Raw genomic sequence first — 13,360 nt, 5'->3', positions numbered from 1 at the left:
AAAAAAAGGTAAGTAATTGTGTATACATATATATTTTTCCCCTCTCTGTCACATTCTTCTCTAGCTAGAATGAGATTTTTTTTTATTCTGGGAAAGTTGCATAACTTTCGGGTTCAGCTATTTCTTTTAGGTAGTAACTATAAAATACTGAATTTGTAGCTGTTACCATTTTAAGATCTTTAATTGACTCTTGAAAATTCATAAATGATGTGGTTTTTAGATGTGTGTATTAAGGCAGTAGCAGTAATGATGTAATGCCTTTGTCCTGCTTTCCTTTACTGAAGTAGAAATTTGCTTGGAGAGCTGATGATGGTAGAGGATTATTATTTCTCTGATGTCCAAATCTTCACAGCTAATATTTTAAGTGCATGCTGTCAGCTAAAGTCAATATTCACTTAGGTCAGGGGTCACCTCATATATAGCTATTATCTCTTCCAGCACCCAACGCAGTCCTGGGATCCTAAAAGGTACTTAATGAATTTAATTAAGTGTGATCTTGCTTAATTTACAGATTGTTTGAGTTGGTTGATCTGTTTTCTTGAAGAAAACTTCACTTGTGCATTTTATATACATGATGTGCCTGGGAATTTTTTAAATACACATTTTAAATGCTACTTTATTGAAGTTTCTAGAAAAAAACACTTGATAATATCTTATGATATTCTCTATTTGAACCAGGGCATAAATAATAACTATAATAGTAGGGAGGGTGTAGCTCAAATGGTGGAGCACATGCCTAGCATGCATGAGATCCTGGGTTCAGTCGACAGTACCTCCATTAACATATATATATATATATATAATAATAATAAATAAATAAATAGACCTAATGACCCCCCCAAAATAATAACTATAATAAAAGAAAAAACCCTGATAAATTGATTACATTAAAATTAGGACTATCTTTTCATTAAAAGACAATATTAAGAAAGTAAAAAGGAAAACCACAGAGTAGGAGAAGATATTTGCAATATAGTATCCAATAGTATCTGGCTGGTATCCAATATATATAAATAACTCTGACAAATCAATATATAAAAGAAGTCCTATAAATCAATCTTTGAACAACCCAGTTAAAAAATGGGCAAATGATTTAAATAGGTGATTCACAAAAGATGATATTCAAATGCCCCCAGAGTGGTCAGCATCATTTATCATCAGGATAAAGCAAACAGCCACAGTGAGATACTACTACACTAACTCCAGAATGGCTGAAATGAAAAAAGCAGACGTTACCAAGTGCTAGGGAGTTTGTTCAGCATCGGGAGCCCTCGTGCACTGCTAGTGGGAATGTAAATTGGTACAACTTTAGAAAATTGGCAGTTGGCAGTATTTATCAAAGCTGAACCTAAGTGTACCCTGTAATGAGCAGTTCACTCCTGGTTATACCTAACAGAAATATGTACGTATTTGCACCAAAAGACTTGTACAGGAATGTACATAGCAGCATTTTAAGTAATAACCCTATGCTGGAAATAACACAAATGCCTTTCAATGGTACCAAAATGTTTTTCATTAAATCATACTATATTTGTAAAATGGAATACTTTACAGTGATGACAATGAATGACCTACTGCTATATTCAACAGATGAATCAGTTTTACAAATATAATGTGGAGTGAAGGAAGCCAGCACAAAAGTATACGGTGTGCGATTCCATTTATATGAAGTTAAAAAACAGACAGAATGAGTCTCTGGTGTTAAAGTCATTGTGAGCTGGTAGGAGTAACTTTGCAAATACATGAGATGGGCTTCCAGGGTGCTGATAGTGTTCCTTGTTTTTTGTTTGTTTGTTTGTTTTTAAACCTAGATGCTGGTTACATGGGTGGGTTCACTTTGTGGAAATTCATTGAGTTGTATACTTAAAATTTTTGCCCATTTCTATATATATATAGTCACTTAAATAAAACATTTTTCTTAAAAATTAGATTCTACTTTTGTCCTGTGATTGCTGTGCTTATTGATAGCTTTTTCCTCTTATAAATGTACAAATCCTTTGCCTGTCAAAGCTGGTAGGATGTGTGTGTGCACATACATTTATGTGTTTATGTATTAGGGATGGTTGTATTAGGGTCGTTGTATGGGCATGAAGATGCATCTTTTATTAACCTTAATTTGCTTGTCAAATATTCAACACACTAAGAGTTTCAAACAGCCATAGGAAAAGAAAATTGGTGAGTAAACTCCACTGATCACTTTTTAAACCAGTTTTCTGAGAATAAGGAAACTTTCACAGGGCAGCAAATTTGGGTTTTGTTCTACAGACAGAAGAACCTTTTAATTAAGGGTCTTCAGCCCCTAAAGTCTTCATTTTCAGAAGAGTACACTTCATTTTGACCTTCATTCTTTTTTTAAATTGAAATGTAATTGAAATATAACCTTGTATTAGTGTTATATGCAACATGATTTAGTGTACATATATATTGTAAAATGATCATCATCATAATATGTCTAGTTAACATCCATTATCACATAGTTATAAATTTTTATTTCTTGTGATAAGAACTTTTAAGATCTACTCTTTTAGCAACTTTCAAATATACACTACAGTATTATTAACTGTAGTCACCATGCTGTCCATTGCATCCCCATGTCTTATTTATTTTATAAGTGGAAGTTTGTACCTTTTGACCCCCTTCACTCATTTCATCTACCCCCGACTCCACCCCTTACCTCTAGCAACTATCAGTCTGTTCTCTGTACCTATGAGTTAGAGTTTTCTGTTCTCTGGGTTTTTTTGGGTTTTGGGGGGGGTTTTTTGGTTTTGGTTTTGGATTCTTCATATAAGTGAGACCTTATATTTGTGTTTCTCTGACTTATTTCACTTAGCCTAACAACCTTAAGGTCCATCTGTGTTGTTGGCAGGATTTCCTTCTTTTAATGGCTGAAAAATATTCCACTGTATATATATAAACCACATTTTCTTTATTCATTCATCCATCGGTGGATACTTAGGTTGTTTCCATGTCTTGGCTATTGTAAATAATGCTGCAGTGAACATGGGGTACAGATATCTTTTTGAATTAGTGCTTTTGTTTCTGTCAGGTAAATACCCAGAAGTGGAATTGCTGAATGATACTGTAGTTCTATTTTAAATTTTTTAAGGAACCTCCATTCTGTTTTCCATAGTGGCTGTACCAATTTACATTCCTGCCAACAGTGTACAAGGTTCCCCTTTCTCCACATCCTCACCAGCACTTGTTATTTCTTGTCTTTTTGATAATAGCCATTCTAGCAGGTGTGAGGTGATGTCTTATTGTGTTTTTGATATGCATTTCCCTGATGATTAGTGATGTTGAGAAGCTTTTCAAGTACCTGTTGGCCATCTGCATGTCTTCTTTGGAAAAATGTCTATTCAGATCCTCTGCTCATTTTATAATCAGATTGATTGTTGTTTGCTCTTGAGTTGTATGAGTTCTTTATATATTTTGGATATTAACCTCTTAGCAGGTGTATGATTTGCAAACATTTTCTCCCATTTGATAGGTTGCCTTTCCATTTTTTTGGTGGTTTGTGTGTGTGTGTGTGTGTGTGTTTTGTTTTGTTTTGTTTTTTTGCTATGCAGTGGCTTTTTATTGAGCTTTATTCTTATGGAAACTATGAAGAGAGGAACTCTTCACGTGGTATTAAAAATTTTTCCCCTTTTGCTCTATGGTAATCTAACTCAAAGTAAAGCATTTTAGGAAAACCTAGCCTGGATGAGGTAGAAAATCTAAAAGATGTTTCCTTGCCTTCTCTCATCTGGTCATATCTCTCAATTCTCAGTCTGGCCTCAGTAAGATACTTGAAAGTCCTCTTAAGTTCACCAACGTTGTCTTCTGACCATACCTTCTTAAATCTTTTCTCCCTCCCTGGAAGGCCCTTACCTGCCTCATTTACCTAAGTAATCTCCTGGAGCTCATTCTCCACAACACCTTCTAGAGTTAACCTCTCACTGTGCCTATATACATCTCTGCTGTGTAACATATCACACTTATCTGTGTTTATTTGTCCTTCAGTGCTATCCTTTTGAGACTTATCAACTGGGAGGTGGCAGGTGTTCAATAGATATTGAAAGAAAGGATGAATGATCGGGCATATTTTCTGAAAGACAATAGCTATTTTCTAAAGAATAAAAGCCATTTACAATATTTGACATTACTAGACAGGTTTTAATTTTCTTTTGGAAGAAATGATACTTTGCATTAATTTCTCAGTTAAACCAGGGTGTGTATGTACAACAGGGTGCATTTTGTGGTAGTAGGAGAGAGTGATGCTAACGGGTTTACATGGGTATCAGACATGTGACCTTGGCCTCTTTAACATAGTCCTCCTGACAGCTGATTTAATTTTAGTGAACCCCTAGAGAAATACTTTGAAATGCTCTGGTTCTATATGCAGAATTTAGAAACCATAAATCTAATGTATAGTCCTGACTGCATTGAGGTTTATGGATTAAGCTCAGCAGATTAGACTGTGTTGGCATTAGGACATTATGACTGGGCCAGTGTAGGCATTATGAGAGGATAATTTTGTTCATCTCAAATGTTATAAAATTAAATTCCGGAATATGTTATCTGAAATTTTGTCATTTCACTTCAGCATATAATTTCTCCAGCCAATTTTAATTTAAAAAATATCTGAGTAGAATAATTGGCATTTGTCCAGTTTAGACTAATAGGATTAGAATAATAAATTAATAAGTATTGAGTGCCTGCGTAAGGTTTAATACTGTTAGTAATATGTAAAAAGTATAACATTGACCTTGATGTCAAACAACCTGTATTTTATTGATAATGTAAGAAAACACAGATAAAAAGTGATTTCTGTTTTTTCCAACCCCAACTGTCTGTAAATGGGAGACCAGGCAGAAAAAAATAGACTTTGGAGTCTAAACAGATCTGGGTTAGGATCTTTGGCTTTCTAAAAAATTAAATAATGAGTTATATAATCTTGGTCACATTGACATCTCTAGAACTGTTGTTTCTGTTTGCAAAGAGAGGTAAGAATACATGCAACTTGCAGTTTTTTGATTTTATTTTTGAGAATTAATGACAAACCATGTAAAACCTCTGGCACATAATAAGTGCACTTAATGCATGTTTAAATGGAAAGAACAGATAAATAGAGCTTTATTTGCAACAGTCCAGTTAGTCCAGACCGTTGTTGATAGATTTCATAATGGTAACTAACGCAAGTCAAGCTCGGTAATTGATTGGATGGGCAATCTTGGAAACTGTGCTTCAGTCTTCCCACTGTGGAATGAGGTGACTGACCTTCTGTTTGTTTTTAAGAGTATTAAGGACAACTTTTAGAAGAGTGTTCATCTTATTTATCCTGTGGAACCTTCTGACCAGTGGTGTACACAGGAGAGGTTTCACACGAGGAGTGGCTTGTTACGAGTCCACTTGGGGTGAGATAAGGAAGCACAAATCTCAGAGATGGGCTAATCATGCTGTGTTCCTTCTCCCTCTCCTCCTCCCCCCACCCCACAGTGCAAGTTTCATTTGTTTATTAGCAATTACTGCATCCTTTGCTGTTTTCTGTAGCAGTTGTGAAGCTTGTTCTGGATGCCTGTGTTAATTAGTGGGGTAGTTTGACTTTGCTAAATGTTCCAAATGGTTTAAATTCTATTTGGGACAAATGACTATTTCTTATTATACAAAATCAGTTTCTTTTCTTGTCTATTTTTTCTTTGGAGAGTTGGTGCTCTGGGGCTGCGTCTCTGCCTTGCAAACTGAAAATACAGTTTTCCTGGGTGTGTCTTATTTTAATCCACTCCCTTTCATACTATAAGGCTTTGACCTGCTTGGAGCCTTTCCTCCTTGGTTACAATTGATGCTTTGTCCTTTAGAATCATATATGACTAGCCACTGGGTTGATTCAGTGTTCAGCTAACAAATATGGCTCTGAGGAGAAATTATTTCCCTAGAATGGGAAATGGGCAGCTGAGCTGGAAAATGAAGGCCTGGTCCATATTCAATCATTTAGGGAGAGTAAGTAGCAGTTTCAAAATTAGAGTTAGGACTAAGCAAAGAAAAAGTAGGGCCAATTCCAAAATTGAGTTCTAGTCAAAGATCAGCTGGATTTTACTAGAAGTAGACATATTTTGGGGAACTATCTGTGGTTCAAGAAATTATGCATATCTTGTACTGCATCTGTGATTATGAGAGGATAATTTTCTAGAAGTTTATGTTGTTCCCCTGTTGGATTGTTGATTTATGTTAATATCCACAGGAATTTCACTGCTAATGATGTCAACTTACTCTCTATTTATTCAATTCCTTTGGCCCAGGGACTTAAACTACTTTACATTAATTTTGTCAGTAATTCTTATAACATCCCTGTGTGGGAGCTACTTTTGAGATGAGGGATGTCAGAACGTGCTCCAGTTTACATAGCAGGTCAGTCTCTGGGATGGAAAATTTGACCCAGGATTTGTGCTTCTAGGCTTAGCAAGTTTGATTGCTGAAATGTGTAGTCTTTCTATTTCACCCCCCACCCCTTTTCCTTCTACTTTTCTTTCTTTGCTGGAGGAAATAATATCAAGCAAATAACAAAAGAATCTGGTCTTCTAAGTGGTTGGAGACTCTTCAGAACTCTGCCTTTAGGCATGGAATTCCCAGTCCCTGGCTAGGGATGGAGGGAAGGAGCAGAAGACTGATGCTCAGCTCACAACACGTCTTCACTGGTTTTTTGACCAGTGCGTACTTTTATTTTTGTCCTTTTATTTTTCTTTTCTTGTTGGGTGGAATGGTGAGTGTGAGACTTTTCTGTGTGCCAGCCTTAATATATGGAACAGTCCAGATGTTTTTAACGCTCAGCAGTTACTGCCACTTGCTTTGGGTTGGGGGCCAAAGAGTAGGAGGTGAAGCAGCCACTTTGGGGTGGGGTTGAGAGGAGGGTGGAATGTAGGAAGGAGGACGTTTCTCTGTTTTCTTAGTCATTGGACTCTGAATCCCAAGTAGCTAAATATAGCTCAGGTTCCTGTTGAAAGCATCATTTTTTGGGGGCGGGTGGTGAGGGGAGAACGGAAAACCTTTTTGTGTATCCTGCTCCATGAAGCCAATAGGGAAGCAGGAGGAGGTGAGGTTGCCATGGAGATGGTAGCTGTGTGCAAGGGGAGAGCAGCAGGGTTTAGAATTCCAGGAAGGAAGAGAGAGTGATGTCATCAGATTCCATGGACCAGCCCAGGAACCCCTGTGAGGTTGGTGGGGAGTTGGGTGTGCGTGGGGGGTGGTGGATGGGAGTTTGTGCAGGGGAATTGTGGCTTCAGTAAGATGTGGGGAGTCCAATGCAAGCAGAGAGGTTCGTTGTGTGGAGTCGGGCTGGTCTGCCTTTTTAAAAATCTGTAAATCATTCTGAATTTGCAGAATATTTTCTTTGTTGAAAAATGACATATTCATTTAACAAAGGAGCTAATCTAGATGTAGAAATACAATATCTTTTAATAGTTATATTCTCTGTCATATTTGTGTGTGCCCTTATCCCTTGTACGTGAGGATATTTGTGCACATATTTTGGATATGTAAGTTGCCTTTGTAGGACGCCTTTTATGGTACTGCATGCAGTTAAATGCTTTATTAATGCCTGATGTTTGTATTTTTCTAGAGATGGGTCTGTATAAATAAACCACTTTATTTTTTAAAAAATATGAAAGACAAAGCAATTGCTTTTGCAGCAGAAAGAACTGCAGACTTCAGGACAGTCGTTCTGAACATAACGCGTGTGTGTTTGTACCGCTACTGAAGGGCAAATGTGTTTCTTTTGGAATGACTGAGAGGCTCATTTTTTTTTAAACAAATATAGCAGAGTCTGTGCATCTAGATGAGTATTGCCCTTCAAAATAGTCACTTTGACTCTGATGATACAACCACTGCACAAAACATAAAGAACTCTGCTTTGGAATCAGCTTCAGAGATGAAGGTTAAGGGAAACCTTTTTAATATCTAACACTGCATTTTTTTTTATTTATGAAGAATACCTAGCTTGATCAGACACTGGGCTTTTCCTGATTTGGGGTTGTCAAAAAAAATCAAATCTGTGTTCAAACAATGAGCTTTTGTCACAGTTAAAGATATTTAAAGCCATAGGTTTCGGTTCTGAAGGCGTTTTCTTTTCCAGAGCAGGAGCTCCTAGATTATTTAGTTTAGCAGTGGCTAAATGCTTGATGGCAGCATCTGAGAAATAAGAGTATGGCCTTTCCAGGCAACATTTTCTGAAGTGACCCATTTGTGTATCTGTAAAAATCAGCGACATTACTGTTGGGTAATGTGTTTCTGAGAGCACAGACTCTTTGGAACCAGACTGGCTCAAGTCTCCACCCCTGTTCTGCTACTCAGTGACTGACCTTGGACAGGTAGCAGTCTCTTGGTGCATTGGTTTCCTCACATCTGAAATGGGAATGATGGTGCTATAAGTACCAACAATACAGTGTGCTGGTGAGGGTGAGTAAACCAATATGGAGAGCACTTAGATATTTGGTATGTTCTCAATCAGTGCTTGCGTTGGCTGTTGTCATTAATGATTCTACAGTTCTTTGAATTACAGAATTATGAGGTAGAAGATTTCACATACCACTGAATGTCCAGGAGGGAGGGGCTCAGAAATCTATAATTTTAGAATGATTCCTGGATGATTCTGATGATCAGCCAGGTTTGGGAATCTCTGCCTGTAATCTGTGTTGAGTATGGGCCAAGCACTGGAAGCATCATCATTTCCTGGGATCTTATTAGAAATGCAGAATCTCGGGTGCTACCCCAAATCCACTGAATCAGAATCTGCGTTTTTAACAAGATACCCTGCAGTGACCTGCATGCGTGTTAAAACTTAAGAAACACTGCTTTTCTACCAGTGAGAGTAATTGGGTGATAACTACAGGTTAAAAGATTATCTCTCAGTTATTCCCACTTGGTAGAAGAGAAACAGGCTAACCCACTGTGTAGATGAGCATGCACGTACCTTCCCTATTGCTTTTCTGGACTAAGTCACTATGTGCCATGTAATGGAAAGAACGGAGTTACAGTTGTGCCTCTGCCTCTACCACTTCCTAGTTGTTTGGCCTTGATCTTGTCATTTAACCTCTCTGGGTATCAGTGTCCTCACCTGATAATGGAAGTAATACCTAGACCGTCAAGTAGCGTGTATAAAGTATCTAGCACGTTGCAGTGTCTGTGTACATTAGTGCCCCCCTCTTCAGTGATGATCTGTATAGTAGTTCTGTTCCCTCAGAAAGGGCCACCAGTTGAGACCCAGCACCATCCTGTCTGGGTAATTTCCTTGCCTCTTGCCCTTATCTCAGCTATTTCAAGCATCTAATTGTACTACAGAAAACTACATATAGTTTTCTTGGCCACCTTTTTCTGTTCAGTGCCTTTTACTTAATGGAGACTATTATCTAAAAGGGCTGGAAGAACTATAGGAGCTGAGTAGTGGGGCTGGTACAGGAATCAGGTTTGATGAAGTTTGATAGAGGCAGCTCTTTCTGTAATTCTTTGTAGTTGACTGTATGTTTTAGAAAGTTAAGTTTGTGTTTTAAAATTGATACTAAAAAAAATGAATTCAGATGATTTCATTTAAAGTCTTTTAGACTAGTTCCCAGCAAGAATTAACATGGCAGTAATCAGAAGATCATTGAATTGATAAGTAATGAGCATTCCCTTTTTTCTGACCAGGGAATTAATATAAGAGGAAGTTCAGGGACATGCTCTGGGAACACCAGAAGTAGATGGCAGAGAATTTAGGTCAGAGAATTGGCAGTTGTAGCCAGTAAGGCATTGGATGCAACAGCAGGGGTAGGAAATAGAAAAGTTCATTGCCACTCAGCCATACAAATCTTAGGGGACTGAGGGATATGAGAGGATTGTGAACTCAAAGCATATAGTAAAAATTGTTATAATGATAGTTTTTGTCTAAGGGATAGGTACACTCCTAGGCACTTTGTATATATTATGCCTAATCTTAACATCTCTTCAAGGTACAGGCATAATAGATCAGAAAGGTTGAGCAACTTGCCCTAAGTCACTCAGCTAATAGCGGCAGAACTGGTTTGACATGATGTTGAATAGCAATGTGAGTGAGGAGACTGTTATAAAAGCTATATTGAAATAGCTAATCTATGCCAGTTAAAATTTATTTTGTCTATATTTACCTTTCTGTCTAAACTGTTCACATGTTAACCTGTCTCAGAGGGACTTTTGGAATGTTGCAGAATTACCCTTTTGGGATGTATTTCCTTTATACTCTGAGGCTAATTAAGAGGTATCTTTTTTTTTTAAATGGCAAAGCTTGTGAAGTCTTCAGTTCAACGAAACAGCAGTTTCAGGTGACTGTGACAACACAAGGGTTGTTTGACCGTGGGTTTGTGACCATGACCCATGATAAGAGATCCGTTTTATGTGACAACATAGTATATAGTTAGATGTTTATCTGTATCTGTGTGACCAAAAGGAGTTTCATGGAATGATTTACCCTACTAAAATGAGGTACTTGATTCTTTCTGTCTGTTTAGAAGTACTATTGTAGTCCAGTATAGTGATTCTTAAAGTGTGGTCCATGGACCCCTGAAGATGCCCAAGAACCTCTGAGGGGGTCTTCATGATCAAAACTCTTTATAACACTGAGATGTTCCTTGCCTTTCCTACTATGTTGACATTTGCACTGATGCTGTATGAGCAGAGATGGGAAAACTGCTGACATCCTAGCATGAATCAAGGCATTGGTACCAAGCTGTACTGGTGGTCATTTATTTTTTTCACCACCACACATTTGCAGTTAAAGAAGGGGAAAAAAGCTAGTTTTATTGATATTATGTAATGAAATATGTCAATATTGAGAAGGTCTTTATAAGTTAGTGAACCAGTATCTTATAAATGAACAGGGCATAATGTTATATAATCATGATAGGTAAAAATTCATTCAAAATACAAGATAGGCCAATGGGTTTTAATATGACAGAGAATGAAAAATTCATTGGTATGGTTGCAGATACCACACTGCAACTAAGTTTTAAGAAACTGTTACTTTTTAAGTTTTGGTGTAATATTAAGGAAGAATATCCATAGATACGTGAAAATATTATTAAAATACTCTGCGTTTTCCAAATACATATCTGTGGAAGGGCAGATTTTCTTCATACACTTGAACCAAAATAACATATCACAACAGACTGAATGCAGAAGCATATATCTTAGCCATCTTCTATTAAGTTGGTTGTGAAAGATATTTGCAAAAATGTAAGACAGTGGCACTGTACTCACCAGATTTTTTGCTTTATAAAATATAGTTAATTTTCATAAAATATTTTTATGTTAGCATAATGATTTATTATTGGTATTTTAAAATGAATTAACAAATATTTTTAAAATTACTCAGTTTTAGTTTCTAATAGACAAATTCCAATACTTATTAACTCCCATAAACAAAAGTTCTTCAGGATCTTTAATAATTTTTAAGATTGTAAAGGGATTCTAAGACCAAAAAGTTTGAGAGCTGCTGCTCTAATTTTTTTTTTTAAATAATGTTTGAGACCTCTTAAACTAAATAAGGCATGAATGGGTCCTGACTCATAGTTTGAAAATATACTAATCCAGAGTTACAGGAATTGCATTGTGAAGGGAGGTAGGATTTTGCTAGATTTTACTTAAGCTGAGTCAATGTGGGAGAACACCCTAAGGTGGGAAGTAAATTGAGTAAAATGTAGATCTGGAAATTAGCTATTTGCAGTCATCCTTCAAACCTCATCCAGATCTTGCCTCCCGTGAGTTCTCTTCTTTGTGACTTCTTCATGACTTTCTCACTCCATTATCAACCTTGTACACTTGTTCACTTTGGACCTTATATTTACATTTTATTGCATGATTTATGTTGTGCTTGTTTACATGCCTGTGTCTCTTACTAGACTGAGTTCCTTAAAAGAATCAGTAACTCATTTGTCTTTCTGTTTCTATGATAGTGCCAGACTCATGAATGTCCCTCAGTAAATGTTTGTTGAAGGAATAAATGAATGGGGAGAAAAAGAAAATGACCAGGTGAGGCCAGATTTAGAGTTTTGGGAACTTGATCACGTAAACAGTGGAGGGCCATTAGCATGGGAGTGATATGAGTGGTGTCTGATGAACGTAACCATGGCCTTGGTAAGAAAATTGGGATGAGGTGGATGGAGGCTACTGGACCAGCTAAGAAGCTATTATTTAGTTTTTTAGGCTTGACTTGTTATTTAGGCTTGACTCAGGTGTCCCAAGCCTGGATTAAGGTGAATGCTTTTGCCATAGGTAATGAAAGATATGTAACCTGAGGAATATTTACAAAAACATGAACATAATAATACCCCTATTACCAAACATTTAATGCGTGCTTATAATGTCCTGACTACTGTGTTAAGGGCTTTATGTGTATTGTTTACTCCTCACAGCATCCCTGAGAAGGTACTGTTATTATCTCTATTTTTTGATGGTTAATTGAAAAATAATGTGTTCATTATCGAAAAGTTAGAAAATACAAATAAGCAAAAGAAAAAATATATGTATCACTCATAAACCCAAACTCAACACCAAGACATATAATCACTAAACACTTTGGAATACATCCTTCTAGGCTTAAGAAAAAAAAGTTACGTATATGTGCTATAAATGCCTGAGTATGAGGAAACCCTGAATATAAGACTTTAAGCTGTTTTTCCATTGAAAGTATAGGCCAACCTAAACATATAAATTTTTAGGGATGTTGATGAAATATGCAAATGTCTTTAAAATATTGATTTTATTTGTTTATGCATACATATGTAAAATCATATACAATATCATGTAATAACTTAGAAACATTTTATTTTCTGTGGTTTTTCAAAGAAAATTTATACATACTTGACTGCATCAGTATCTTTATCATTGCTTAGAACTACTTTGAGTCTTCAGATAGTTTTCCAGAGTGTATACTCAGATATAGCACTTTTTTGAATCTATTTCTATTGTAGTCCCTAATGATTTTACTTTAAGCTATAAGTACCCATTCATATAACCTCAGGAAGGTTGGTTTTCTTCATTATCACCGTATTGTATACTGCACTGCTTTTCGGAAAAAATTTCTTACTGAGAATAAAATTCACATAACATAAAATTCACTTTTAAAAGTGAATAATTTGGTAGAATTTAGCACATTCACATTGTTGCGCAGCCACCACCTCTATCTAGTTCCCAACATTTTTATCACCCTCAAAAGAGCCCCGTACCTATTAAGCAGTCGCCCTCCGTTTCTTCTTCCTTCCAGTCTCTGACAACCACCAATCTGCTTTCTGCTTCTATGGATTTACCTATTCTGGATATTTCACATAAATAGAGTTATACAATATATGACCTTTAATGTCTGGCTTCTTTCACTTATTGT

General features: G+C 36.5%; 1 protein-coding gene across 17 annotated transcripts in view; it reads left to right on the top strand.

The window, feature by feature from the left end:
• RBFOX2 (RNA binding fox-1 homolog 2) overlaps positions 1-13,360 on the top strand; it is a 239,445-nt gene that overhangs the window by 50,456 nt on the left and 175,629 nt on the right. The window contains exon 1 of one of the 17 annotated variants that reach the window (XM_074375466.1): positions 7,146-7,187. The exons of the other annotated variants lie outside the window; for them this stretch is intronic. Within the exon in view, the coding sequence (XP_074231567.1) occupies positions 7,146-7,187 (42 nt within the window). Of the gene's footprint in view, positions 1-7,145; positions 7,188-13,360 lie in introns of those variants that run through there. 17 annotated transcript variants of the gene reach the window in all.

The sequence above is a fragment of the Camelus bactrianus genome, chromosome 12, assembly GCF_048773025.1.
Source record: "Camelus bactrianus isolate YW-2024 breed Bactrian camel chromosome 12, ASM4877302v1, whole genome shotgun sequence".
Classification (NCBI taxonomy): Eukaryota; Metazoa; Chordata; class Mammalia; order Artiodactyla; family Camelidae; genus Camelus; species Camelus bactrianus.
This window is presented reverse-complemented; position numbering and strand designations above follow the sequence as displayed.